Source organism: Oreochromis niloticus, linkage group LG14, assembly GCF_001858045.2.
Source record: "Oreochromis niloticus isolate F11D_XX linkage group LG14, O_niloticus_UMD_NMBU, whole genome shotgun sequence".
NCBI lineage: Eukaryota > Metazoa > Chordata > Actinopteri > Cichliformes > Cichlidae > Oreochromis > Oreochromis niloticus.
This window is the reverse complement of record NC_031979.2, coordinates 12,718,725-12,746,622: the sequence shown is the minus strand read 5'-3', so window position 1 is coordinate 12,746,622 and position 27,898 is coordinate 12,718,725. Positions and strand designations below refer to the sequence as shown.

The 27,898-nt window shown below is 40.2% G+C and overlaps 3 protein-coding genes across 14 annotated transcripts; 1 reads left to right on the top strand and 2 right to left on the bottom strand.

Annotated features, from left to right (window-relative positions):
• Positions 1 to 17: 17 nt before the first annotated feature.
• On the top strand, positions 18 to 20,243 carry agfg1a (ArfGAP with FG repeats 1a). Of its 11 annotated transcripts, none has more exons than XM_013269319.3 (15): positions 18 to 499; positions 6,016 to 6,109; positions 8,570 to 8,685; positions 9,460 to 9,625; positions 10,424 to 10,586; positions 11,185 to 11,247; positions 11,592 to 11,711; positions 12,915 to 12,986; positions 14,353 to 14,568; positions 15,598 to 15,787; positions 15,941 to 16,020; positions 16,447 to 16,551; positions 17,816 to 17,998; positions 18,244 to 18,338; positions 19,777 to 20,243. In XM_013269319.3, the coding sequence occupies exons 1-15, from the start codon at positions 333 to 335 to the stop codon at positions 19,834 to 19,836; spliced, it is 1,890 nt and encodes a 629-aa protein (XP_013124773.1). In that variant the 5' UTR covers positions 18 to 332; the 3' UTR covers positions 19,837 to 20,243. The 11 variants fall into 11 exon arrangements, with proteins under 11 accessions (XP_013124773.1, XP_013124774.1, XP_005474539.1 ...); XM_013269320.3 differs by having other exon boundaries at positions 19 to 499; positions 12,915 to 12,947; XM_005474482.4 differs by having other exon boundaries at positions 22 to 499; positions 17,816 to 17,968.
• On the bottom strand, positions 20,183 to 23,233 carry slc19a3a (solute carrier family 19 member 3a). Its single transcript, XM_003441726.5, has 7 exons — positions 23,081 to 23,233; positions 22,543 to 22,778; positions 21,977 to 22,460; positions 21,648 to 21,726; positions 21,328 to 21,520; positions 21,065 to 21,206; positions 20,183 to 20,973 (listed from the first exon to the last, which is right to left on the bottom strand). Exons 1-7 carry the CDS (start codon positions 23,225 to 23,227, stop codon positions 20,824 to 20,826), a joined length of 1,431 nt encoding a protein of 476 aa, XP_003441774.1. The 5' UTR covers positions 23,228 to 23,233; the 3' UTR covers positions 20,183 to 20,823.
• slc19a3b (solute carrier family 19 member 3b) lies at positions 23,123 to 27,750 on the bottom strand. 2 transcript variants are annotated; one of them, XM_019367638.2, is made up of 9 exons: positions 27,258 to 27,750; positions 26,907 to 27,086; positions 26,280 to 26,445; positions 25,839 to 26,148; positions 25,493 to 25,644; positions 24,419 to 24,611; positions 24,048 to 24,189; positions 23,627 to 23,784; positions 23,123 to 23,237 (listed from the first exon to the last, which is right to left on the bottom strand). In XM_019367638.2, exons 1-8 carry the CDS (start codon positions 27,405 to 27,407, stop codon positions 23,632 to 23,634), a joined length of 1,446 nt encoding a protein of 481 aa, XP_019223183.1. In that variant the 5' UTR covers positions 27,408 to 27,750; the 3' UTR covers positions 23,123 to 23,237; positions 23,627 to 23,631. The 2 variants fall into 2 exon arrangements, with proteins under 2 accessions (XP_019223183.1, XP_013124781.1); XM_013269327.3 differs by lacking the exon at positions 23,123 to 23,237 and having other exon boundaries at positions 23,488 to 23,784.
• Positions 27,751 to 27,898: the final 148 nt, after the last annotated feature.

Genomic DNA, 27,898 nt, shown 5'->3' with positions numbered 1-27,898 from the left:
GGATATCTTTGACTGTGATGAGTTTAATGGGCTCACGTTTGGCCTTGAGTAGTGAAGACTCGCTGTGGCTGCATAACGGGATTTAAGCGAAGGCGGAAGTAGATGGCAGCACAGCTCTTGTCCCGTTAGCTAGCGCCAGATCCATCGCCTGAAAACTCCTTGTTCGAGGAGACGCGAGGCCGCCCTGACAACAGATCCACCTACCGATTCACTCTCTGTCTTTACGAGTCGACAACCGTTAAAAAGAAGAAAGCACAGCTCTTTTAGTTTTTTAGCTAGCTAGCTTTCCGTCTCTCACGGTTTTATTTAACCCCCGCTGTAGATTCTTTACCATGGCGGCGAGTGCGAAGAGAAAACAGGAGGAGAAACACCTGAAGATGCTGAGAGAAATGACGAGTTTGCCTCCCAACAGAAAGTGCTTTGACTGCGACCAGCGAGGCCCGACCTACGCCAACATGACTGTGGGTTCCTTCATCTGTACCTCCTGCTCTGGCATCCTGTAAGTATTAAGTTGCACAGTGACCTTAGCTTAGACATGGCGCACACGATATTAATGCGCTTCGGCTACACGGGGTAAACCCAGCCAGTTAGTCAAATAGTAGCACTAGCTACCGTCAGATGGGTAACTAGAAAAGACGGAGGTAGTGTGAGTTTAGCTGGTTTGACATTGTCTTGCAGTGTGGTGCGTTGGGCGGGGTGCATAGAGGTGTCAGGCGAGCGTACCAACCAGCCGAGATGCTAGCTAACGTTAGCATCCAGTGTTAGCAAGTCAACTTATCTGACACTTGCAAGCTAGGTCCACAGATAAGCCAGCTGCTGCTGCTTCCAGCTGCCGGTAACGTTAGGAAGCACCACCTTGTAACTGAGCCGGTCCGCCCTGTGGAGCCATATGTTTGATTCACTTAACCGCATTTTCGCTGCAAACGTGATGGTCGACACCTGGGCGAGCGAAAGTCGTGTTATCTTAAGACGCGACTGAGATAAATGTAAAATCTGTTATCAGTTGTGCGTAGTTCACTCATCTATTTTGTGTTTTCGAATTATTTACTCTCTGGGATAACATCGCAGCTCGAATTAGAGCTGACAACGCAGTTGATCAAAAGCTTTTTTTTTCTCTCCGCGTATCTGCAGTTTACCTCCTACGACGGCAATGAAGCCCATGCATTTACAACCATTGTAGTTTCATTGTAGCGGGGTGGAGGGTTTTTTTTGTTATATATCTTTTTTTTTTTTTTTTTTAAATTAAAGTCTCTGTGCAGTTGTGTAATAAGCATTTTTTTTTTTATCTTGGGATTAGTGGAGCACTCCGCTTCTTCTTATTTTGCCACACACACACACGTCCCACTTCAGCTCAGCTGTCATATTTTCTTCCATGTTGCATGATCCCGGTTTGTATGATGCTTGATACATTCAGAAAGAAAGTGGTTTAATGCAATAATAACAAATCACTTCGTCACTCAGTTTTAAATCAGTTTAGTGGTAAATGGGGCAAAAGATGTACAACATGGAGGAAGTGTTTCCCTCTTACTGCCCGTGTTGCACTAATCATTCTCAATACTCTGCAGCAATCAACCTTTCAGGCTGCGCTGACATGTAGTTCACTGAGAAACAACACACACATTAAATGCTAAAATAACTTATAAGTGCTACCACCATCACCCATACAGACACAAATACTTGAATTAGATCTGCATGCACCTTTTATACAGATCACCTTGCCATTTTCTGTTCATGAATAATGATCATTCTAAAAATGGTGTAGGTGAAAGGGAAGGTTTTTATTGCTTAGTAAATGCCCACTGATCAGGTTTGAGTTAATGTAGCTTAGCTTTGGTGAGCATTAGATAAATTACATGCTTGCTGATACTTTCCCTTCGGTTACCGCCACCAGTGGGTGTTTCTGTGGGGACGCCACTGTGTATTTCCCATGTGCTTGCCCTATTGCTTTAAATCCTGTAATGAGAGGTAATTGACTTCATTTTTTTAGCTTGAGATCTCTGTTCTAAACCTCATATCCTTTCTCTTTTGTCTTTCTCGCTGACTTTTGGTTAGATAAAGGGTCACATTCAAGGAAAATCTTTCTGTTGGAAGAGTGTGGGCCTGAAAACTGTCTGTATGATATGTGCAGGAAGCTTGGTCTGATTTTTAGGTTCAGGAAGTGGTGTGGCCCCACAGTGCTGCTACATCAGCAGCATGTGATCTTGTGTATGTGAGCAACAGGAAGTGGCTGTGAGGTCAAGTTGGAATTATATGAGTAGTTAAAATTCATGTGCAGACTTGATAATTTCAATCGCTGTCTTGGCTTATCATGCCAATTTTCTGAATACCCATAGTGTTTTCTTTATTTTGTCTGAATAAACCAAAGCAAACTCATCCAACATTACAGGTGGCTTTTTAGTTCCTTTTTCTTTTAAGACTTTCTCTGGAGTGATGGATAGTTCACAACAACCTACTTCTTAATAACCTTCTTCCTCCCGTAGCTGTAGTTGTTTAAAGGGTGGGGTTGGAATTTGCTATATAAACACATTCCTCATGATGGTGGAGCCTTTCCCAGGAGGAACACCAATCGGTGTCTTACTAGAGATTTGCTCATGACGGGAAGTAACCCCACTTGACCCATGTGTTCCTGAGTAACCAGAGGTGGGAAGGTGTCACAGACACCAAATGTGCTGATACATGATCTGATCAATGGCTAGTTACCAGAAATGACTTTAATATAACCCTGACATTTGATTTCTCAACAATGGTGTGGAATCTGTGAAACAGGGATGGGGTGACTAAATTAGTGAGTCATTAAATTAAGAATGGGTATTTTCTGTTGTATGAGACACTAAACAACAGTACTGTTAAAAGACTAAGATATAGTTTTTTGCAGGGATCTAAAGCAGTGAAATGAGGTGTGTGTGCGCGCGCGTGTGTGTGTGTGGACTTTCCTCTCTTTGGAGACTGTGTTGCCAGTTTCTCTTACCCTGAGGCAGTTGCAGTATGCAAATGAGCCGAGTTTCCCTCTCTGAACTAGTGCAATAGGGACTAGTTCATGATTATTTTACAGTGCAATATGTGGTACTGTTCTCTGACATGTTGTGCCACTCAGCACTTATGACACAAAAAAGGGGGCTTTGGTTAAATTGTTAAGTAGTGCATTATATAGACACTTGTAATAAAAGCATTTCCTTTATACTGTGCAGCTAATGATTATTACTGCAATTTAATTCTCCTGAAAAAATCAACTTAATATACATTTTAAAATTTATAAAAGTGACAAAAATGACATTTTCAGAATTAGAACTCCTCAATGGGACCACGCCGCTAAGACGATGATATAATATTTAGACCTCAAGGGCTCTGGAAACCTCTCCCTCTATCTGACCTAGTTTAATCTCCATAAGACTAGAATTTGATCACTTATGTTTTTCCAGCACCCTGAGAAAGATATCCATTTCAAAAACGATTAGTTTTTTGTTTTTGTTGACAATCACTTGACAAGACGGTCTTAACATGGTATTGGAGATCCATGCTAGGACTCGGGTAGCAAAGACACTCCATGCATTCTGCTCCCAGGTCCAACGCTCTGAGTATACTAGTCAAACAAACTCGACTTTGGGGGAGAAGTGTGCTCGGGCACGGTTTGGGTAATGCTCTAAGACAGGTGCACACTCCACATGTTTTAGGTTCATCTACTTCTATAAATAAAAGACAACATGCAAGAGAATGGCAGCAATCAGACAAATATCCCTAAGAAGCTTCAAAAGATTGGCGATGTAGGTCACCATTTCCAGTCCGACCTTAAAGGTTTATTTAATTACATGAATTAAAACAAAATTATGAGGAAAACTGTGATTTGGGGTCATGGATCGTGAGTCTACCCTCAAATTGTTCTTTACGCTTTTGAGTTTGAAGATAGGTACTCATGGGTCAAATTGCTCCTATGTAATAATGGGGTCATATACAGTATGAGACTGCTGGAACTTTTTTATGAATTTAGTAACTTTTTTTTTCCCTTCCTACCCCACAGTGCAGTATCGGGGGACCATTTTAGTTTTTAAAACTCAGTTTCAGGGATTTGTAATCTCCTTCTACTTTAGTGTGACGTGGGTCTGCTGTGATTGGTCCGTGTGTATATCTTTGTAAGCCTAACACAAGGCACTAGTAAATGATTAAAAACTAAAAGTGCACTGCTTAAACATTAGTCATGTACGTGGCAGTCTCAGCATTTGCATGAAGGGAAAACAAAACCCCCACACATTTTCATGCAATCTTTTCCACATTGACATAATGATCTAAAAGAAATAACATAATTTTATGTTCTTAAATGTGAACTGGCAGGTGTTTTGGGTGTTCACAAACAGCATGAATTAACTAAACTGTAGCTTCTGTACTCTGTACCAGATAGCAGTGAATGTTTTTTGAATAAAGTCAATCCACTGATTGGCGGATGTATTGAGAAAAAGGTTTAATGACAACAAGTTCTGTTAGAGGTAACAGCAGTGAATAATTTAACAGGCCTGTCTAGTATTTCAATGCCTTCAGGATCTGACTGCTCTGTGTATAACATCGTGTTTGTAAGCCACGGAAAGTTGATCCTGTTCACCTGGACGTAGCGTTTTCAGTGGCAGAAACATTTAGTCACTTTACAAACTGAAGAAGTCACTTGGATAAGTTCATACAAAACTTTTCTTGTTATAAAGATGCAGGGGAAACATGCAAAACTCTTGGTAGTTCTTGTAGATGATAAAGCAGGAGTTAAAGTATTTAGAAACGCTTGAATTGAGAGTTCTTTGCATGTTATCCACAATCAAAAAACTGACTTAATTGTGTATTCCTAAACGTTAATACCATGTCATTATGTCTCTGTAGCATGTTACTGCGTTTGAGATTAAAATTGAGTTGATAAAAGCTGTTTTAATCATTTATATCTGTCCACCATACCTGTAAATACGTCTATTGTATAATGGGGCTTTGAGTGCTGTCGGAATGCTTCCTTTAACACATCTGTGTTATTGCTGATTAAATCCACTATCCATGTCCATAAGCGAGTGCATCTGTTGTGCTCCTGACATGCTGATGGCTGCAAAGGGAAAAGGAAGGAAAAGATGCCTGTGGCCACTGTTGGCACAGTGTAATGGCTATCCTAATGCTATTTGCTGATGATGGCTGTTTGAGTCTACTCACTGCTCACCACTTTCTCTGCTTTTAAAGGCATTTAAAGTTGCAGTCCAATTTATAATTTTAGTTACTTTCTGAAGACTGATTATACTGACTAACAGCAAAGGTTAATGTAAGCAACTAGAAGCACAGATCCTTTTTTATAGAATTGAAGATTTTTTTTTTTCAATATGTTTTATGTGTTGACAAGTACTTTTGTTAACTCGCAGTTAAAGTGGTCTTCATGCATGATAAATGTTCTGTGGTCACCTTCTCACAAAAACAGGTGGTGACCGTGCCAGTCAGCACGACATCAGTTTTCACCTGTAAGCGATTCGAGGAAAATGTGCTCAGACAATCAGGCCTGGAGCTTAATAATAGACAAATGATTGCTCTTTTCAACTCTTACCGTAACCAGGCATTTTTAATTTGGGCCATTGTGGCATTGGCTGTGTGACCTTCTGAGAAAAGTGAGCCAGGCTTGTGTGGTCTAATGGGTGTTACTCCATAATGGAAGTGTCTATATTAAGGAAGATTGTTCATTCTTTTAATGTTTGGATAATCTCAGTTCAGTCAGTGCAAGTGAAGAGAGAGTTTCACCCACTTCCTTTGTTTATTGTACTCCCTTTCTTTTTCTGTCAGTATGTCTCTCTGTCATTATTTGTTTCTTTCATTTCTCTCTATAATCATGTCTTCCTGTCCTCAGTTACTCAGTTGTCCTAAGTCTCACACACACACACCAGCAGCCATTCAGCTTTCAGCTAATTAAATGGTCCTGTCCTGAGAGGTGGGCTCTGGAGTGTATCAAGATGAGGTTTTCATGTATGTTGTCTTCAAATTAAATTGACCCTTGTTTCTATTTTTCCATAGACGAGGACTGAATCCACCCCACAGAGTCAAGTCCATCTCCATGACAACCTTCACGCAACAGGAAATCGAGTTCTTACAGAAACATGGCAATGAGGTAGGAACGGCAACTCGGCCCGGTCGCTTAATAAAGTTATAAATTAAGCCCGAGGTCAACTTTCCCACTGCTTTCCTTTCTGACTAGTTAGATTAGCTGTTGGTTGAGCCATCACTGTTTGTCCTCGTTTTTCAATATTTAATAGTCAGGTTGGCATAATGTCAGCCTCTAAAAATCTTGAAATGGGCTGTGTATTTTGTGAAAGTTATGCTTTAGTGTTTGTATTTAAGTAGCCTGTAGCACATATGCTTGATAAGGCAATTTAGGCACACTTGAAATTCATGTGGATTATTATCATTTTACTGCTGTAGACATTCTTATAAAACAAACTCTAGATTAAAAAGTGCATGCTATTTTCCCACAACAAAAATTGTTGTAAGGCAAACGTTTTGTCAGTTTAATACAGGTGTTGTGACTCAATTTTATTGAATAGATAGGTCAAGCATTTCATGCATTATACTGGCACCTATTTACTTATGAGAAGTATAAACAAACGACCAGTTGCACCGTGCAAAATACCAAAGGGACGAGATATTTCGGGTAAACAGAGTATGAAATAGTGCAGTGCCACCTACGAAGGACAGTCTATTAAAGGATGTGGTAAAGTGGCATGGAAAGCAGACACGAAGGAGACTCAAGGTTGGAGCTGATGCATATATTCTTGAAGGCTGGTGTATAAATACTGCCTGTAAGTTGCGTTTCTGTCTTCATAGAGCACACTTGACACAGACAAACACTGACATGACAAGGTTTACATACTGAGTGAAGGTTTCATTTTTGTATAATTTTCATGGTGTATGACTGGTGTTATGTTTTGGGGTTGTTTTTTTTTTGTAAATTTGTGATGATCAATGCATGAGGCCTTAATACAGGTTCTCTGTGACTTAATATATTCTACTGTTAGATGTAGATGAAATATACTAACATTTTAATATCATCATAATGTGAATTAACAAAAAATTAACAACAAAATGATTAAAAAAATCGATCTTCAGATTTGCACAATGATTGTGGTTTTAGGTTAACTGACTTTCCACTTGTTGCCACTTTTGTTTCTACACCAAGTCAACTTACCAAAAATTAGATGTCCTTTCTTTTTCAACTTGGTCCTAATACGTTCCTTCAAGCACTTTAGAGAGTTAAGGAGATACATTCACTCTGACTTGCGTTGTGCATTAGTAATGTGTCGAGGAACCAGCTGAACTTTAGCCTTTGTGAAAATCTCTGATATGAGAGGTCAGACACACCTTAAGTAGAAATGACTACAACAGTCAAAAAGACAACACAGCTCTTCTCATGTGCATAAACATTTCTGTAGCATCGTCTATCATATCTCATCCTTACATTCTGGAATGAGCTGAAGCTTTAAAGTGTCTCCCAGATATTAGCAGACTTTAATTAGATGGTTACCTTGGCTAGTAACCAGTACCAAGCTTATAATAACTGTGAAATTTACAACTCTCTGTGCTTGAAATGTATTCTCTGTGGAGGCAGTGAAGGTGAGTGGAAGGAGGATTTAATTTATGTGGCTGGTGGCTTACCAAACCATGCTATAAACTGTCATAAATTGGTGCCCAGTCCCAGCGTTTACCTGTTTAAAGCAGTGTTTTTCACACAAAGTATTTATTTTGACAACACCTAGATAATATTAATAGCTGCCCAAGTATAGTTGGTGACTCATATCAGCACAGTGTTTTTGTTTTGTTTGTTTTTATTGTGTTTTATCCAGGAGAACAATCCAACAGAAATAAGACCACTGCACTCTGAGATGCATAAAATATATTATTTTGCAATTTATTTAAGGCAATATGTACACCAAACATGTTTGTTCTACAATATTTTTACAGAAAAATAAGGTGGATCTTTTGGAATAGCTTGTTTTGGAAAGTCCTGAACTTGAGCAAACTAAAATGGAATAGCCTAAAGCACATGGTCCACATGAAGAATCCCACCCCCATCCCAGAGTCGAATGTGTTCAAAGCATGGGAATGGGATAAAATTCCACCACCCCAATGTGGAATTTTACCCCAAGCCAGAAATGCTTTTTTATAGTTATTGCTGCAAAGGTTCACACCAGGGCAGAGGTTCGCAACCTCTGCATCTGTCAATTATATAACATTGAATTGTTTATCTTCAATTAAAAAAAAAAAAAAAAATCTACTCTTTATTTGCCATTGGCATTTCAGTTGTTTAATTTGCTGAGGTCCTAAATCGTAAATTTGCAGAAGTCAAAGGGGCTTTTTTGTTTTGTTTTTTCTTTACTCTGCAACTTTATCTTACATGTGGCTTGACTTTTTATTTGCTTGTCTATTTTTACTTTATTGGAACAATTCCATTACTAATAATGACTGATGACAAAGGTGTGTGTGTGTGTGTGTGTGTGTGTGTGTGTGTGTGTGTGTGTGTGTGTGTGTGCCATTTCCTCCAAAAATCCCTTTCTCTAACTCTGTGTGTTCTCAGGTTTGTAAACAGATCTGGCTCGGTCTTTATGATGACAGAACCTCTTCAGTACCAGACTTCAGAGAACCACAGAAAGTCAAGGAGTTCCTACAAGATAAATATGAGAAAAAAAGATGGTATGTCAGTATCATAAGCTTGCTCAGAAAAGATCTCTGTCAGTGTGCACTGTGCAAAGGGTTTTTGTTTTTTTTCTTTTACTCCCTCTCTCTCTGGCTTGGAATGTTTCACATGTGCCTCATAGCAGTTAGCCTCTAGCAAGCCACCAAATACCCCTCTTGAGATGCACAGAATCTAGGTCATTACAGTAAAGCTGCTCTACGTGCAAGACTTAATTGCTCCATGAAGTTATAGGCTTTAATCATTTGAAATATGTATGAGCTTTGTCTAGATGTTCTAGAGCTTCTTTTTTTTTTTTTACTCTGAATAAAAATTAAAACTGTCATTGGTGTTTGTTAAATGAAGAACTACCAAAATGATTACTGTTTGAGTTGGAAAGTTAGTCACTTATGACTTAAAAGTAAAAAGAAAACCAACAAACTGTGATGCATCTTTAACAGCTTCTTGTAAGATTTTTATTTATCTTCTGCATTTTGTTATGACAAATTTGATACACCCAGAGTGTGAATTGGGTAAGCGGAAGTGAAGATAAAGGGATGTTGTTACAAAACATGAACTCACCCATCTAGTGTTTAGTCTGAAAAATGATCAAAATGAGAGCAATGACTAGTGCATGTTTGAACATGCTAGGTTTGCTGCAGACAGGCATTCACATGGTCTGTTGTGCGTACACACAACTTGTAGTATCTCACTCTTACAAATGGTAGTTTAAAACTAACAAAAAAATATATATTTTATCGTTACTAATGCGTAATCTGTTAATTGCTTCCAAGGTACGTGCCTCCTGAGCAGGCCAAGGTAGTGGCGTCAGTCCATGCTTCCATCTCTGGCTCCTCAAACAGCAGCACCAGCAGCACCCCAGAGGTTAGACCACTCAAGTCCCTGCTGGGGGAGTCGGCACCCTCTCTACACCTCAACAAGCACACCCCACCAAATCAGGTGAGACTTGCATAGTGTACACACATGCACACAAGTCATCATATGATTAACACATATGTTGGACAGCATAAACTGGTTCTTGTGCAGTGTGCCATATATGCCACATCTAGCAGGGCTGAGGTGAAAATATTTAGTTGTTAATACATATTCTCACCTCAGGTTGGTTTTTACAATGGTGTGAATATTTATGCTGTTACACTTTCAGCTTTGAGCTGGGTTACCAATCGACAGTTAACAGTCAGTGTTGTTGCCAATGTTAAAATGAAACCTTATGATGGGGCTTTAGTGGAAACGATGCTACCAGTTGATGACCTTGTTTACTTTGCTGAATGCTCTGTGGTTCAACACTACCACAGTTACTTAGTAATCCATTTACACATTCCTAAATGCTTTACTGATATGTTTACATTGGACTTAATTTGCTAAGTGATTTGCTAATTAAAAAGTATCTCATAGATACAAAGAAAATAACGACTCTTTGCACAAATGCAATGACAGATTTATTGACAACAGGTGCAGTCCAGGATTAGACTGTGAATTCTTTCACAGCAGTATTAAGAAGCCATGTCTTTAAAGACAAAAGCATATTCATCTTGTTTATGATAAATGACCAGATTTGCCCACTGAGATAAGGTTCATCTTTCATCACTAATGAGACAGTGACACCACAGTCTGTTTTTTTTCATGTGGCCTATTATCTCCTCTTTATTAATTTGCATGAAGGCTGTTTAGGAGCTCATTTATGCCGGTTTAGTTATTTATTTCATTTTTTTCAAATGCATCTCTTGTCGTCACCAGTCTCCTGTAGTGAGCCGTGGACAAACCCATCAGCAGCAGCTCCATGACAAGAAATATGACCTCCTCAGTGACTTGGGTGGAGACATCTTTGCTGCCCCGCCCAGCATGAATGCAGGCGCCAGCTCCAGTTTTGCTAACTTTGCACATTTCAACAGCCACACAAGTAAGGAACAGACCAATAACACTGCAACTAACATAAACATGAGCAAGTAATGTTGTTACCACTTTAAAACACTTGTAGGCAAGGTCTGATTTGCTTCAACCAATGTTTTCGAGTTTCACTACTGAAACGTGCATGGTATTAATTAGCCAGCAACTTGTCTCTAATGGAGATCCCAACTAGAATTGGTTAAACTGCCTTTTCAAGAAGGTCACACCAGGATCTCATTTCCCTGGACATGTACAATGTACATGAAGAGAGTAAAGTCCTCAGCACACATAATCCACAATAAACGACAAAAAAAAAGCCCAATTACGAATCTCTTACCAATAAATAACTGGGTTTATCGATATTTGATGTGGGGTGGGCACTTCTCCAGAGGTGGTGTATTTACTACATTAGATGGGATCAGGATGCCACCAGTTTGGAGAAGATGGGAATTTGCTATACATCAGCAGTCATGATGTGCCCTTGTATTGTATCAAAATATATTATGAAATTGCATCAGACAGACAAATTGCCATGGTTACTAATATTTGTAACATGTGGCTGTTAGCGTTTGCTTTCAATGGAGGATAATGTCCTCTCATTTCTCCCTCAGAGCCTTTAAGATTCAATGCAAGAACTAAAGTGGTGTTAACACACCTAACAAACATGCGCACAGGTGTGTTAAAATTAATGATGTGTGTTGTGCTAAGTACACAAGTCCTGCTTTATATTCGGGTGTGCACATGAAGGACTCTTGGGTGTTACTGGGAAATAGTGAATGTCGAGGTATATAAGCTGCTATGCATTTTAAGTTGCACTGCTCTACTACTCTCATTATTCCTCACATGTAACACATCACCCATTGTATTTTATTAGTGGTGTTTAACCCATTGTATTTGTTTTGCAGTCATTCATGTCTTTGGATATTGTATGCATTCATTCATTAATCCATTGTATTTTTTTCCCTCACTTTTGTTTCTCCATCTGTTTGTCTGTACAACACCTCTACACAACTTCAAGTGGCACAGAATACCAAAGGAGAGGCAGACTTTGCTAATTTTGATGCATTCGGGAACACTTCTGGGTCGACAGGTGGTTTTCCCTCTGCATCCCAAGCCCCATTTCAGCCCCCAAATACAGGTAGAGCAAGTTGGTTTTACTGGACAAATAACACATCTAAATCACTAACACAGAGGAACAGGTTTACTTTATGTACACATGTGAGAGAGCATTTACATAGGCAAAGAATTTAGTCACACACCCCTCAATGGTAGTCAAAATTTCTCTCATATCATCACTTGCTGGTTTGTTTTAACTGTTGTATCACATCTGTCTTCAAACCTTTCCTTATGTGTAGTGTTCATTCATTTTTTGTTCAAATGTAAACATTTCTTTACACCAGATAGTTGTATGGTTTTCAGATGATCCTGTTTAAAACAGGGTAAAAAAGACTAAGACGTGAAGTACTGTGTTCAGGAGATTATCCACTGTACCTCACTAGAGACATTTACTGTAAACTTTACTTTGGGCATACACAAGCTTCATACAGCTTAGCCACATGTCTGAGAAACTAACATTTTTGTGTACTTTTGAGGTTCTAAATTAATGCTGGTGTTGTGCAATAGAGCTAGTAGTCCTTAATTATACAATAAGCGAAACTGGATGAATCCTATAAGGTTCAAGTGACTAGGTGTAGACCATTACTTGTAACGGTCTACAAAAAACCACCAGGTTTGTTATGGATGTGGTACTGTAATCCTGTAACCACACAGTGTTTTGTTTTAGAAACACTTGAGGATCCCCACATTAGTGTAATATAGCTCAACGTTGCTGCATAATGAGCGCTAATCAATACATGCGGTGTCAGCCAAAGCTTCTTTTTTTTTCTCTCTCTCTCTTCTCCCTCCTACAGTGTTTCAAAATACATTGACAGCTTATTGGCACATCCTTTGGCTTATTTTCAGCACTTTGACTCATAAGTCACATACTCTTATTTGAACAGTAGTTACTGCCACAAACTTCACTTCCTGTCAGGAAAATGTTGTGTACTACAGTGCCCTCTGCTGGAGGTGCACATTGACTGTGTGAAGCTTCCTCCTTAGTGTTTATTTTTATTGGAAAAATCACCTTCAGTGGCTTTCTCACAGATACTGACTGCCTTGCACTGTCTGCCTTCTGCTGTCAAATCTGTCTTACTTGTTTTTTGTTTTGTTTTATCCTTTGCTCTTTTGCACTTCTTAATGTTTACCTCTGGGTTACCTGACATCTTTTCTTTGATTTCTCTGCCATCTTACATTGCTCATTACCCCATTTCTGCCTCCCTCTTTGATTTTTGGCTGCCAGCGTTCACTGTGCTCTCATCCAGCCGCAGTATGGGTGAGTTTGCCACTGCTCTGCCTCTCCAGTGTTCACACAGTAAGTCTCATTGGGCTTGCCCTCATAACAGCTTTCACCCTCTCACCCATCTTGTATGTGTAGTCATTGTGTTCCCGATCCTCTCTTGGTGTGTGTGTGTGTGTGTGTGTGTGTGTGTCTGTCTCAATGTGTTGCTCTTTTTGGTCCGTCTATACTAAAATTAACAGCTGATAAAGCTCAGTGGTTAAAGATGGGTCTACTAATCTTTGATTGTTGCAATGACTAATATGACCTACTGTGCAAATAAACTGTATAAAAATCCAACAAGGCAACATGAAAAGAGATGATAAAAGAGCAGATGCATATTTTTCCCTTCCAGGAATAATGATGATAATATTTTTTAAAAATGTGCTTAATCTCTAGATTTTTATGCAAACGTTATTTCTACAAAAGCTTTTACACTAGAATCTATTTTTTGTAAATTGTAATGTGAGATGCCTTGAAACTCCCATCCCTTTAGTGTCCCTGACCTAAAAGTCGTTAAATAACCAATATTTCATAGAAAGCAGTGAACCACTGATTAAAATGCGGCGGTATCGGTGTCATTACTAAAAATTGCCTTCTCTCCCCCTCAGGGTCACGACAACTGTGCTGCGTCCCAGTTAGCTCTGATTGTTTTACCTCGGTGTCCAAAATAATTTATTATTCTGTGTTTGCTTTTAATGGGCTCCATACAAATCTGCTCTTCATGTGCTGCAATATGGAAATTACTGCTCTGTAGCAAAACCTCAATTTTTCTCTGTAATATGCAGGAATGTGTGAACTGAGGGTTTCCAAGCATTAACATGCAGTGTTGAATTAGTTGCATAAAGATGTCCAGAGTCAAATTGTTTTGCAGTCTGTTGCAGAAAATAGGTAAACATTAAGAGATTAATGTTTCGTTCTGCTCTAACACGTTTAGACCTGCTTGAGAGTGATCGTGTTGATATTACAGCGCTCAGTAATATCTGCAGGGTTGTTGGCATATTAAAGATATTTTTGGGGGGATACCAACTTGTTTTCTATCTCTCAGTGAATACGTTTTGATGAGTTTTGTTTTAAACTTCCTTTCTCCACAGTATCGTGGTGAAGTGGGAAGTATCGGAGTCACACAAGAAAATTGCTGCCCTGCACATGCTCAACCTCACATATAAGTGCTAATTGTGTGTGCTCTTTTGGTTCATAGGCTAATGAAAAGCCAGCATAGTGCAGTGTAACAAAGGACAGATGTTGCTATCTATCCTTTAGAAGGTGTCCCTTTCCCAGCCTGACTCCAAGTTTACCCTTCATGCAGCTTCTTCTCTCCCTCTCCAACCTGTTTTGTTGTTTCTCAAAACCAACAACCACAGTCCCCCTTATGACTCTTTAATCTCTCTCTTTCATACAGGTAGCACCTCAGGGGGACTAGCAAATGCCAGTTTTGCAAATTTTGACAACTTCCCCAAATCGTGTAGTGCTGACTTTGGATCCTTCAGTTCCTCCTCCCAGAGTAACTCCACAGGAGCTGGCAGAGACGTTGTACAGAGTACTAACATTTCTGCCGATAAATACGCAGCCCTGGCTGACCTGGATAACGTATTTAGCTCTGCCATAACAGAGCCAGGTAAACCCTTCATGCCTAGCCTGTTTCATAGATGTCCATTGTAGGGCTAGAGAATGACTGAAAAACGAAAATACAAACTGAAAACTAGGTTTAATTAGGCGCATAGATTTAAGCCCCTATAAGTTTTCTTCTCATGGCAGGGATAGGCAGTCTCTAAAAACATGGCTGGTTTACATTTTCTAGCAATTTCTACTTCTAGTAGAGGTCAGAAGTTTACATACACTCATCGTGGGCATGAATGTCAAGGTAATTTTGGGCTTTTAGGCTAATGACTTAAAAAAATTGCACAAGTTTGAATTTGTTTGGGAAGTTATCTAATTCGTATAGGATCAAAATCATACATATGGACTCACATATATACATACATTTACTTAAATCTTTTAATAAGCAGTGCTAAAGGTTCTATAATCTTTTAACTTGACGAGGCCAAAACCTTTTAACTTCTCGTTACTGATGATGATTGACTACTACTGGTAGTTTCTGGCCTCTTTACCAGCACAAAAAGGATTTGTTTGATAGCAGCCATTGAATTGACCAATACTCGATCTTCACTGACTTCCTTAGACTTTGCCATCGTTCTAAGAAGCAGGATTGTTCAGAGAAATCCCAAAATTGCCAGGACATTAATTCATACGATGAGGGAATCTAAACTTCTGATCACGATTGTCTGTACCTCAATGTTACTGAACCAGCTGCAAAAAGGCAACTGGACCTGACTGAAATACCGCCTCACTTCAGTGAATCCTATACATCTAGGTTTGACTGAAGCATTTTAATATCACATGATTAGAAGTTTGGTGTTTGAGTATCTGTGAATTGCACTGAGCTGGTTTTTCTCATATAAACTGTATTTTTGGGATAGAAAATATACATTTCCTAATGACCTAACATTTATTCCCTATTAATTTCAGTAGGTTCAGTATGGCAGCTATCTCCGGACCTCTCTGAAAGTTTAACAGCATTTTCTTCTGTATTAGGTGAACTGAGGTAAATTGAACCTGGCTTTGCTTTTATGTGCTTCTATTCTAGGAGGTGGTATTCCTGGTGGGGTGAGCTCAGCCTCAGCCGCTGCAGCAGCAGCAGCAGCAGGAGTGGGTGGTTTGCCTCAGAAACAGCCAGCAGGTGGAGACCGCTATGCTGCTCTAGCTGAGCTTGATACTGTCTTCAGCACCTCAGCACCTGCCACCAGTGTTTACAACACCACCAGCACCTCACAAGGGTAAGAGACTACACAAACCAACATAAGTTAGACAAATCTTTTTTTCTTCATTCTGATGATCAGTGTTCCAGAATACGCACAGGTACTAAGTGGCCTTTTCCCTTCTTTTTGCATCCTTTCCTAAACTTATGTGCTAACTGTGTGTCACTACAGGAGTGTGTTTGGCTCAGAGACAGGGGTGTCAACAGCACAAATACAGCAGGCTGTGCCCGGCATGGCTCAGGGTTTTGGAGGTAAGTGAACTTAAACACATCTCTGATTTGTTATGGTAACAATGTTCACAAAATTAACACGGTTGGTAGTAATTGTTCATGTTTTACATTTATGAATAATTTTAGAGTGAGGTTGAGGAAACTGAGACCATCACAGAGAGATTTGGCAGTTTCAATTTGTAAAACTTACGTACTTAAATGATGATTCTTAAAGCATCATAGCTTTCCTGCTTAATTTGGGAAGAATCATTTAGTATGGTCAAGAATTTATTTTTGTTTCATTAACGTTAGTTAATTAGTTTGTCGTGTTGTATAAAGGACATTGACGTGGAACTGTCGAAACACCCTCTATAAGCTATCTTTAAAAAAGAAAAATGTTTAATGTATTCTTCTGCTTATGACTTCATGCTAATTAACGTTAATTTGATGCTGTTTTTCCCTCATCAGCACACCCAACCAATCCATTTGTAGCTCCTGGTGTTGTCCCAGCAGCAGCTCCAACCAACCCATTCCAGTGCAATGGCAGAGCAGCAACTGTTGCAGCTGCAGCAGGTTTGTTTTTGTTGGCTCTGTGTGTGTTTTGAGAATCACCTTACTCACTTAACACCTTGCTTGCTTACTTAGTTTAGTTGTTCAGTTTAACAGTGTGTATAAAAATTAAATGCACTTGTTCAATCATAAAGTTAGTGTATTAAATGCTGTATTTTCTTGCACATTGGAAGTGGCAACCTTTGCCTGTGCTACCTCAGAAGTGATTAAATCTCTGGTCACAGTGCCAAACACAGAAAAAGCCACAGGAAAGTGGAGGAGGGCAAAAAGATTGAAAACTACAATTCACTATGGAACTGGTTAGCAAGAGAAGTGTTGCCATTTACTGGTGTGCAGAGATTGAGTTAAAAAAAATAAAAAGAAATCGGTATGGTGCAGAATTTTTAGATTCAGATGTCTGTCTTATTGTCCTTGGCGTGCTGGACAGGCTTGATGAGGGTTCTTCATTGGCAGGGGTATCCTCCCACCTTTGGTAGGTTTGTTTGTGCTAACTGCTTCCCCTTTGCTCTCATGTGCTTTGCTCTGCCAGTGAATGATTTTAGCTGTCACTGAGGAAAATATCGAAAGACGTAAACACGGCACCACCGAAATAGCCCAATAATCCAGTTACCATTTCATCACAGAGGAACAGAGTGAAGCTGAATGAGAAATGACTAATAACGATAGGTTTGAGGATGGATTCATGTTTCCCACGTCTCAGTGGTTTCTGCAGCATGGTCCTCTTCTTGGTTAAAGAATTAAAGGGGAAAAAATAAACTTTATTGTTCATGAAAAGAAAATTTACACCCTGAGTTATTAATCATGCTGATTGCCAAATATGCTTCATTCAATGAATGAATGAAGTCGGTATCACTTTATCAGCTGTAAACTGTGTGTGTATGTTGTTTTGTTTTGTTTTTCTTAAATCACTGATAGAATTGCTTGGTTTTTAGCTGGCTGTCTGACACATTTTGATCCCACCTGTTGCTCCTGTGTGTTCACCAGAGATCAGACACTAAACTTACTGATGTCTGATTCTGACTCCCTCTTTTTTTTTTTTTTTCTATAGCTTGTGTGCAGACACTCTTGCATGTGTTTAAACTATCCAAATAAAAAACTGAGATTCTGACAATCCCAGCAGGACACACAGTACTGAATTGATAGACGTTTTTGCACAAAAAGAGTCACACTGGGTCACAGAATCGCAGCAATAGTTCAAACCAAATTTTGCCTATTATACGTTGAGCTTTTGTTGGTTCCTAAATGTTGCTGTTCTGCTATTTTGCAGCACCATTTGGCACAGGCTCCATGAGTATGCCAGCTGGATTTGGGAATACTGCAGCCTACAACCTCCCCACCAGCTTTAGTGGAACATTCCAGCAACCCTTTCCTGGTCAGGCTCCCTTCCCTCAACCTCCTGCGTATCCCCAGCAACCCAACGGTGTGTGTCATTTAGACAATAATGGCTATGGTGAGATTTGAGCTGTAGTTGTCAAGTGGTCGTCTATAAAATGTTGAAGACTTTTCTTCATGTAATGTTTGGTTCACTCAGTTAACCCTGATGAAAGAGGTCTTATTTGATTTGTCGTTGTTGTTGTTGTTGTTGTTTCAATTATATTTATAGCTATATGAAAATAATATAGAGAAAGCTAGATAGATAAAAGAGAGAGATCCGTGTCCATCATGTAAAGGTTGAAATCACATTATGTCTTTCAGGTGGAGGATTTCCAGCCTTCGGCCAGGCCAAGTCTGTTGCAACTCCTTTTGGGCAAGCAATGGCAGGACCTATGGTCTCTAGCAACCCTTTTCTGGTTAGTCTGGTGGCTATGTGCTATAGTCTCCTAGATCAGTACTGTGCAAAAATCTTAAGTCATCTTTCACTTCTTAATATTCTGCTTCTAAGGAGCCAGGCATTTTCAGTTCAGTCCTTGTACCTGAACATTTTTAGATGTTTGTTTAAGCCATTTGACCTGTCGGTCATTCAAGTATAAAAAAGGCGACTAACTCAATGCATGACCCAGTGTTTCTACACATAACAGACAACTTGGCAATGAACCAGAACAGATTCTTCAGTTGAATCTGTGATGCCAATTAAAAACATAGTTTGATAGACATAAGATAGCATGTGTGTATGTGTTAGGACAAAAAACCCTCTATCTACCGCAGACGATAAGTATCATGAAAGTCATGTTGTTAAGAAATAGATTTATTTATTTATTTATTTATTTATTTTAATTCAACAAGAGCTGACACAAGACATGAGAGCTGACCCTCATCATCTGACCCTTCAGTTGATCCATCAGAAATGGTCTCAGTGGAAGGGTGGCCGACAAGAAGCCATTCTTCAGGAAACAGTATGTTCAGAAAAGTCCGGAGAGGGTCCCACTGTGTTTACAGACATCTGTAAGACACTGTGGAGACTGGAGCCTAACCCACACAGATAGTGGAGTCGAGCTCAGGACCTTCTGCACCACTGTGCTGCTATATTTGTCACCATGGCAGTGATCCTAAACACACTGCCAAAAGCAAACCTGAATGGAAAACCACACAGTGGAACACTATCAGTCATGGATTGGCCTCCCCAGAGCCCGGGCCATAACATTATTGAGGTAGTGTGGGATCATCTTGACAGAGAACAGAACAAAAGTCAGCCAACATCCAAAGAAGAGCTTTGAATGTCCTTGAAGAAGCCTGGAAAACTATTCCTCAAGACTAGTTAAAGTAACTACTAGAGAGCTGCTTAATAGAGTTTAGCCTATGTTGAAGAATAAAGGTGGTCATACCAAATTTTGACTTTGTTATGTTAGAGCCTGTACAAACAGTTTATGCCTCATGCTGTATTTTCCTGTGTTTTCACATTTGAATAACCTCCTGCACCTGTTGATAAGATAGATAAGATAAAACTTTATTAGTCCCACACGTGGGAAATTTGTGTCACAGCAGAAAGTAGACAGTGCAAAGTTACAGCAAGAAAAAAATGGAATAGGATAAAAAGAATAAACTATATGCAATAGAATAAAATACTACGAGGTGGCTCAAGACTTTTGCACAGTACTTTTGATCTGTGTAAAAATAAATTAAGAGACTTCAGTTCTTTGTGTAGATTTTATTGTGAAGGATGGCTTTGTTTCTTTTTGAATAACCAGCCCTTCGCTCTGCTGAACAGCCATATAACTAGCATACTTTCTTCTCAGATAACGCTGAACAAGAACCTTAGTACACAGTCTGACTGCGTGTTTTTCATTCCAGGGTGCGGGTCCACCTGCGCAGTATCCAGCTGGAGGCTCTTCCACAAACCCCTTCTTATAGCGGTCCTTCATGTCAGCTGCACTACAGGGTCAACAACTGGCGCGCTTGCACCTATTGCACTGTTTTTGTTTCACAAGTAGCTTTAAAAACACAATGTTTGTAAGAATTTGTATTTTCTATCGCAGTTTGTCATAAATGGAACAATATGCGACACAGTCGTGCTGACACTGTCGAAGGCTACAAAACAGTGATGGTGTGTGTGCAGAGGGGGAGGTCGATGCCCTCCCCTTTATTTAACCTGTGAACTAGCCTGGCCTCTACTGAGCCACAATGTATAATCGAACTGGCTGAAAACTAAGTTATTGCATACAGTATATCCCATTCATTATGCTGCAATTCTGTACAATTTTTTTTTTTTTTTTCTTTTAGGAAATTAGCTCTTTGTGCATATCAGTATTTGTATCTAACACACAGAATTTGCTAAGACAGAACTGTTGCTTTGAAAAGCTAATGGGTACTGCCAGTTACTGTATTTGTAAAGAACCAAACTATTTGTGCAGGACCCTTTTAGATAATCTGTTCTCACTAAGGAAATGAATATATTCTGTTGTCAAGGTGGGGAAGAGCGGGGAAAAGGACTGAATGCTGCATCAGGGATGGGTGGGGTGGGGGGGGCTCATTTCTCTGTTGTCTCCGCCCTGCTGACAGAGTTGCAACACTTCAAATGACAGTCAAAAGAAATGGCTGATGAACTGAAAACCACTTACTTGCATTGGGTATTAAAAAAGTTTAAGTTAAGGTGTAAATATATACAGTATATATATATATTAAAATGAATTTTAAGTAAAAAGAAATGACCAAAGCATTCATTTATATGGATGTATGAAACAATCTTGTATTGTTGTTTTTGTACAAAAAAAGGATTTCTAGTCATCATGTTGCAGTAAGTAATTTAAAGACTTTTTTTTCCTGCTGCTTATGAACTAATGTGGGGTCAATTTAGGGATGAAAAACCATAACGGGGACACTATAACGCTCTATACGTGTTCAGAATCTGTGTTCTTCGCTGCCTGGAGTTTCGTCTTTGTCTGGAGGAATTGTCTCTTTTTTGCTTCTTTGTGCTCTCCAAATACTAAATAGACCCCGAAGTAAAAAAACAGCAGAGATGACCAAGAAGTAGCTGGAATACACGGTGAACTGCAAAGAAGAGTACACGTTTAAAAGGTTAATGACGCTGATGGACAAATAAACAGTGCTGCTGTACATATTTTGTGATCTGATGGCTTACCTGGGGAATGATGGCCAGGCCTAGCCCTCCACTGTCAACTACAACGGACGTGATAATCGTCTGTAGAGCCAGTGCTCCGAAGTTATTTGCCCCAAAGACCAGTGCATATCTTTCCATTGAGAGATCAGCTGCAATCTGATACCTGGAAGCATAGAATTTGTTTTAATCTAAATGTTGGGGAGTTTTTGTGCTCTTATATCTGCAATAAAAATCAAACTAAACTGTGGTAAAGTATAAACCCTGATGTGACCTGACACTCTTACATTGCTATTGTTATCAGCAGCATGTACAGTGACTTGAAAACGACGTAACCGCTGTAGCAGACCCAGATGTTGCCAGTGAAAGTCATGAGGAACAGTGAAGCTGCACTCAGTCCAGAGAAACCACCCAGGGCCAGCTCTCCCCACTGCTCCCATCTTACCTCAGTAAAGCCTATCCCGTAGGCAGTGGCTGCACCTGGAAAGCATGTACACGTGGGATAAGACAAATTAGGACAGCTGATTAGGTACTGAGAAATCTTATGCGTCTCTGATAACTTCCATTTCCTTTAGGGAGGGGGAAAATGCCATCTAATGTTGCTTACTTAACAGGTTGGAGACTGCCTCCACGCCTCCGTTGTAAATGCTGAAGTTCTGAGAAGGCTGCACATGCTCCCACAGCACCTGCACAGTATCGTGTGGGTATCATTAGGTTGTTCAAGGATGTGTGTGTGTGTTTAATTATTTCTGTTTAAAATATATATCGAAAATGCCTTTTATTAACACAAGAGAAGGTTTCAGCAGCTACAAGGTACTACTTGTTCACTGCAGGTAAACCCATCGTAAAGCAGCCCCCAGTAGCAATTTGGATTGCTGCAGTGATTCAGATGCTTTTACAGCTCACATTTTTGATTATGCTGCCTTCATAACTGACCTGCACATAGTTGACAGTCTGGTTATACCCACAGGTAGCCATTGCCCACCACACAGACCAGTAGAGCAGCTGTCTAGAGGAATAGCAGTGGCGGAAATCCCTCCACAGCTGGAGGAGGACTTGGCTGCAACTCTGCGTAACGATAGATTCCTCAAGGTTCTCAGCATCAGGCTCCCCTTCTCCACTCTCCACCATTTCACCTCCTCCATCTTCCAGTGATGCATTTATTGTGTTTGACTGTTCTGCTGCAGTCTGTTTCCCACCTCTTCGATGAAAGAACATGCTCTTCTGTGGCATTGGCAAGAAGCAGGAAGTGAGGAGAGCGATGGCAGTGAGAACCAGAGTGAACACCAGGATGTTATTGTATGACATTAGGTCGAAGCTGACGAGCAGCTGACCCAACACTGAGCCCACTGTATACCCCAGGAGCTGGACACTGCGGCTGTAAGAGGTGGCCTTCCGGTATCTTTTCAAATCTATTACACTGTAATAAAGAGCATATTCAAAATGTCAAGTCTGCCCTGAGCAATGCTAAAAATCCAAATCTGTGAGATGTACTACATGACCTGTAAATGTAGGAGAAGTAGGCCACGTCGCTGGCTGTCACGACTCCGTAAAAGAACTGCGTAGCCTGCATGGCTGGCACACTTGCTGTCCACAGCAGCAGTGCTGTGGTGATGAAGAGCATAACACACTGAAACACCACTACAGGCTTGTAACGCAGCCAGTCAGTGAGAAGGAACACCGGCACTAGCACGGACAGATAGGAGTATGTCCACACTGGGAAAATTTGATTGTTGACCTGACAGGGAAAAACACATCACAGGCAGGAAATGCATAACTTTATAGCAAATGATTAAAGTTTTTATAATCTTGATTATATTTTTATCACTCAGATTAAGTAAAAAAAGATGCCAGTTATCTCTCTGCTATGAATCACCAGCTTGTGTGTGCATGTGTGTGATTATTTCTCATTGCAGCATGTACAAAAGAGCAAGTTACCAACTTTTTCACCATAAGGACTGAAAAACTGAAAATCACTTCTCTTCTAAGTCTGTTTTGATGTAATTACACTATAACCTTTCTAGCATTTGTCATATATACCTGCTCAGTTGTCAGATTCTTATCCGGTCCTGTCAAAAATGGGATGAGAAAAGGCTCCAGTGGTTTAACTGTGCTGAAGAATCCATAGATGCACAGCAGAATAGTGGGATACTTCCAGTCTGATGTCCACTTCTTCACTGCCTCCATGTTGTCTTTCCTGTTTCATGTGTGAGTGTGTAACGGGGGAAAAATACCTCTCAACTTTCTAGGCATTTTGTTAATCAGCAACCTGGTCAAAGAGCAACACAATCTTGGTGACACTCGAGCACAAGCTGAGATAAAACTTAAATTGAACAGGTAAGCGCCCAAAACTCTGGACTTTAATACTAATCAGAAGTAACTGTTTTATTGTGTTGTTTGTCTTCCTGCCTGGGTTGCAGATAGCAAAAATACACAACGCATAAATGTTTGCTTTTCAGTGTATAAACGTTTAATGTTACAGTTTGCAGTGTTTATGAAAAGCATATTTACAAGCTCTCGTTACTTAATTTACAGCTGTTTAAGGTAAATTAGTTCCAATCTTCCAAAAACCTGTCTGGCACTGACACAGGTCAGAGACGCTCTGCAGCGATCACCTCCGCGACACACTCAGGTTCCTTGGCTTCCGTGGGCCGTGGACAGCGTTTGTTCACACAGGCGGTGTAGGTTCCTCGGATCAAAAAGAGCACCGATATGACAGCGTAGTAGCTGCCGTAGATGATGAACTGCAGAGCAGAGAGACAACACATACTCCTAAGCATTATTAAAATTATTTTACCTATGCTATGGCAGTGAATCACCTGCATCAAATAGACCTGCGTGCAACAGCTAATGATAACCACCAGGTGTCACTCTGTCCTCACATTTCAGTGCTTTAGTTACGCAGCAGAACGCTGAAGCGGCCATCGGGTTCTTGACTTTGAGGTGGTGTTTCCCCGTGTGCTGCCATTCAAATACGCAGTAGTATAATTACAGCCTGTACACGTACCTGCGTCACGATGTCCAGCCCCAGTGCAGCTTCATCAACAACTGTGACTGTAATGATGGTCTGCAGTGAGAGGGCTACAAAAGTGTTGATCCCAAAAGTCAAAGCATAGCACTCCATGGAGAGGTTAGAGGCGATCTGAAACCTGCGGTGACAAAGTGCTTATAATTATGAGAGATTCAGCACATACTCTAAGACTGCAATAGATTTGTGTGGCAAGGCAACCACAAAGCTGACTCTAAACTAATATTGTCATCCTTTCCTCTGTATTGAACTGACAAAACAGTCAGTTTGAATGAATTCTTTAAGTCGTGCTGGTCATTTTTAAAACACATTTAGAGGAGCAGCGTGGAGGAATTCTATCATGCACTTACGTTGTGATGGTGATGAGGAGCATGTAACAGGATTTAAATATGGCATAACCGACGTAGCATACCCAGATGCTGCTCGTGAATGCCATCAGAAACACAGCGCCTGACCCTGCAGCTGAGAACAGCCCCAAAGCCAGCTCTCCCCACACAACCCAGGTCACCTTGATGTAGCCCACAGAGAAGGCTGCTGCAGCACCTGGCCCATGAAGAAGAAAAATAAAGCAATTAGTCTGACATCCCAGCGGACGGCGCCTCCACTGCACATTTGCATCATTCCCATTGTCATTCCCCGATTCGTCCATTTCTCCTAACCTCCCTTCAACGGCAGAATAAAGGCCGGGGTGGCCTCATGCACACTCATGCATTTCCTGGCCTCCACAACGCTTGCTTATTATGATGAACCAGTTTCACCCAGCTCCTGGAAACAACTAATAATCAAAGAAGCCATTACCTTTTAACTCTAACTCCTTAATAGAAGCAATTACTCTTCTTCTGCTCGCACTGAGGCGGGCGAGCTTAAACCAAAAGGACCAGGGTGCTGCTATTCCCTTTCAAAATCAATACACATTTTCTGTGTAATCAGTTACCACAGATATAGCACAGCTGTTCCCCTTTAATTGCAGGTTTTTATAGATCTATGTGCATTCAGAAATGGCAGCCTGTAATGACATTGTTAAATGTTATTTTGCTACATGATGTGGTTGTGCTGCAGTCTTCTCGCCTTTTCTAATTGAAGCAGAGACAGAGAACTCTGATTAGAGTCCTGCTTCCAGCTCACTGCAGTACAAATGAGTGGACCCCCTCTTACATCATTCTTCCTCTACTCTGATTTTGCAGTGTTGAAAAGTAAAGTATCTAAATTTATCTCATATCTCATTTATTAAAAGTATATATATATGTCTGTCTGTCTATCTATCTATCTATCTATCTATCTATCTATCTATCTATCTATCTATCTATCTATCTATCTATTGATGTAGACACATTCATGCTGTTATAGTCGTTTGACTGGAACAGCGTGTGATTATTATTTAACAAAAACAAACTGTAACAAAACCACTCTAAAACCAGTCTTACCTACAAGAGAGCACGCAGCCTCCACTCCTCCGTTGTAGATGGATGATGTGGCAGATGGCTCTATATGGTCCCACATAAGCTGGATGTAGTTGAAGACCTGCACGTAGCCAGCTGTGGCCAGAGCCCACCAAAGGGACCAGTAGATTAAATGTCTGAATGGTGATAATTATGACAAGAGATTATGATGATGACTGTACAGCTACTTGTACTGTTTAAAAGAAGTACCCTATGAATACATTATAAAAATTTGGACCAATTAGTAGTAATCCCAGGTGTTAATTAAATGCAAGTGGGCACTCAAAGCTTCTTAGTGATTTAAAAAAAAATATTGAAAGAAAAGAAATGCCTGGAAGAGTAGGACTCCCTGAAGCTTTGCCAAAGCAGATGAACTGCAGCGGCCACATTTTCTCTGCTGCAGTAGCCAGCACTGCCATTATATTCCATCTTCTCTTTCCCCGAGCCTTCTCCATCCTTATCCGTCACTGACTCCTCAGGCCTGTTCTCTCCCTGTGGCCCCTCTTGCTGGCAGTCTACAGCTGCAGCTTTCTTCCCTTTGAAGAACATGCTTGTCTGGGGCATGGGCAACCAGAATGAGATGAGAAATGCTACGCTCACAATTCCCAGGGTAATAGTATTGATATAGAAGTAGTCCAGGCCTGTTGGTTACAATTGATCATTCATTAGTGCTTGTTTAAAGTTAAGTTCATAATTTTCTTTCTTGTCATGCATCAAATGTTATTCTTCATATTACTGTGGTTAAACACTACGAACACTACGAAGCCCATACCGGCAAGGGAGACAAGCATTTGGCCAAGGGTGGCGCCAAATGTATATCCAGCCAACATTGCACTGCGCAGGTAACCAGTAGCTCTCTGGTAATTCTCTACTGGAATTACACTGTAAATATAGGAAAAGTAGGCAACCTCCGTGGAAGTCACTACAGCATAATTGACCTGTTGATGGAATAGAGCAGTTGTAAAGAGGCAGTAGATCATGACAAACTCTATTAAATGCATTAATGACAGTATGATTTATTAGGTTTTGCTAAGTTGTGATTTGTGCTTTTCTTTTCTTTTGTGTTTTCTCTGTGGGGGGGGGTCTGAAATGTTGCACTTAAACACAGATCATCAAATATATTTTTTTATTATTAGACGATGATAACTGGAATAAATACAAAAGCTTTTAAAAGATTTTTTCAAGGGTTAGAAAGCGATCCAAACCTGCACAGCCCTGTGTGAAAACGATTGTGATTAGCTACATTTAACATTAAGTTGTTTGATGATCCAAAGGATGTAAGTGTGACAAGTATGCAAAATAGTAAGAAATCAGGAAGTGGGCAAGTATTTTTTTCACAGCACCTTTCAGTGTTACATATTAATCATTCTTGAAACAACAAGAAGAAGTTTTAACTGACCTGAAGGAAAGTCATAGCAGGAAGACCTGGGACAAAGCACAGTAGGATATAGTTGGTGATGAGAAAGAGCCCCTGTACTATAATAAGGGGTTTGTACCTCAGGAAGTCAGTCAGGAGGAAGACGGGGAAAAGAAAGGCCAGGTAGGAATACGTCCAGATGGGAAACAGGTAGTTGGTCAGCTGTAGGAAACCACAAGCACCACAAAACAGTACTGATGATCCCATTTGTACTTCTTTTTCATGACATGCATATCACACTGCTTATGAAAACTGATGCATGTTTTTTTGTTTCGTTTTGCTTTCATATAAGTGCTTTTAATAAAAGACAGAAAGTGTGTCCGTAATCCTTACCACTTCTTCAGAAATGTTCTTGTGTGGTCCAATAAGGTATGGTGTCAGGAAAGGTTCTGCAACCCTACAGTTTGCAAAAAATCCGTAGAGTGACAGGATGGCTGTGGGGTAAGCCCATCCAGATGACTTCAGCTTGGCCCAGCACCCCATGTTAGGATCTCAGCAAGATTTCCCGGCTGTTATCTTTTGTTTTTAGTTGCACTTCAGTCTTGATTTAAAAACACTATCTGGTTTAATACCAAAGCACTTTGAGCTTTCGTCAGGTTACCTTGTAAGGAGCTAGAACATAAAGACATAATCTTTATGATCTACACATGCCTTATTCATGCTGTACAAGAAATAGACTTTGACCTGTCAGGGAGCAACAGGCGAGAAGAACGGTGAGGAAATAAGTACAGGCATTTATTGTGTGAATGGAGTGACTCACACTCCTAATAGGCATACTGATATTGGGAATATACAAGTGACTATTCCCTCCCAGAGTATAAAGACAGAGCTGCTAATAAAACAAAACGTGAAATATTTGGATGTTTTCAAACAATTTATTACTACAAATGACTGCACTCACTGCATTGAGTTATATGAAAAGATTGGCTAGAGATTGCAGGCAAAATGAAGGGGTGGGGTGAAAAAGTGTTTGC

Coding starts and splice junctions, on each gene's coding strand:
- slc19a3a (XM_003441726.5), bottom strand. CDS start 23,227: ATGGAGGCAGTGAAGAAGTGGACATCAGACTGGAAGTATCCCACTATT. Junction 21,521..21,647: donor GGCAGTCTCCAACCTGTTAA/GTAAGCAACATT, acceptor CATGCTTTCCAG/GTGCAGCCACTGCCTACGGG. Junction 20,974..21,064: donor GCCTGGCCATCATTCCCCAG/GTAAGCCATCAG, acceptor TCTTCTTTGCAG/TTCACCGTGTATTCCAGCTA.
- agfg1a (XM_013269319.3), top strand. CDS start 333: ATGGCGGCGAGTGCGAAGAGAAAACAGGAGGAGAAACACCTGAAGATG. Junction 6,110..8,569: donor TACAGAAACATGGCAATGAG/GTAGGAACGGCA, acceptor GTGTGTTCTCAG/GTTTGTAAACAGATCTGGCT. Junction 14,569..15,597: donor CTCTGCCATAACAGAGCCAG/GTAAACCCTTCA, acceptor CTTCTATTCTAG/GAGGTGGTATTCCTGGTGGG.
- slc19a3b (XM_019367638.2), bottom strand. CDS start 27,407: ATGGGGTGCTGGGCCAAGCTGAAGTCATCTGGATGGGCTTACCCCACA. Junction 24,612..25,492: donor GGCTGCGTGCTCTCTTGTAG/GTAAGACTGGTT, acceptor TTCATGGGCCAG/GTGCTGCAGCAGCCTTCTCT. Junction 23,785..24,047: donor GGCTGGACATCGTGACGCAG/GTACGTGTACAG, acceptor TCTGCTCTGCAG/TTCATCATCTACGGCAGCTA.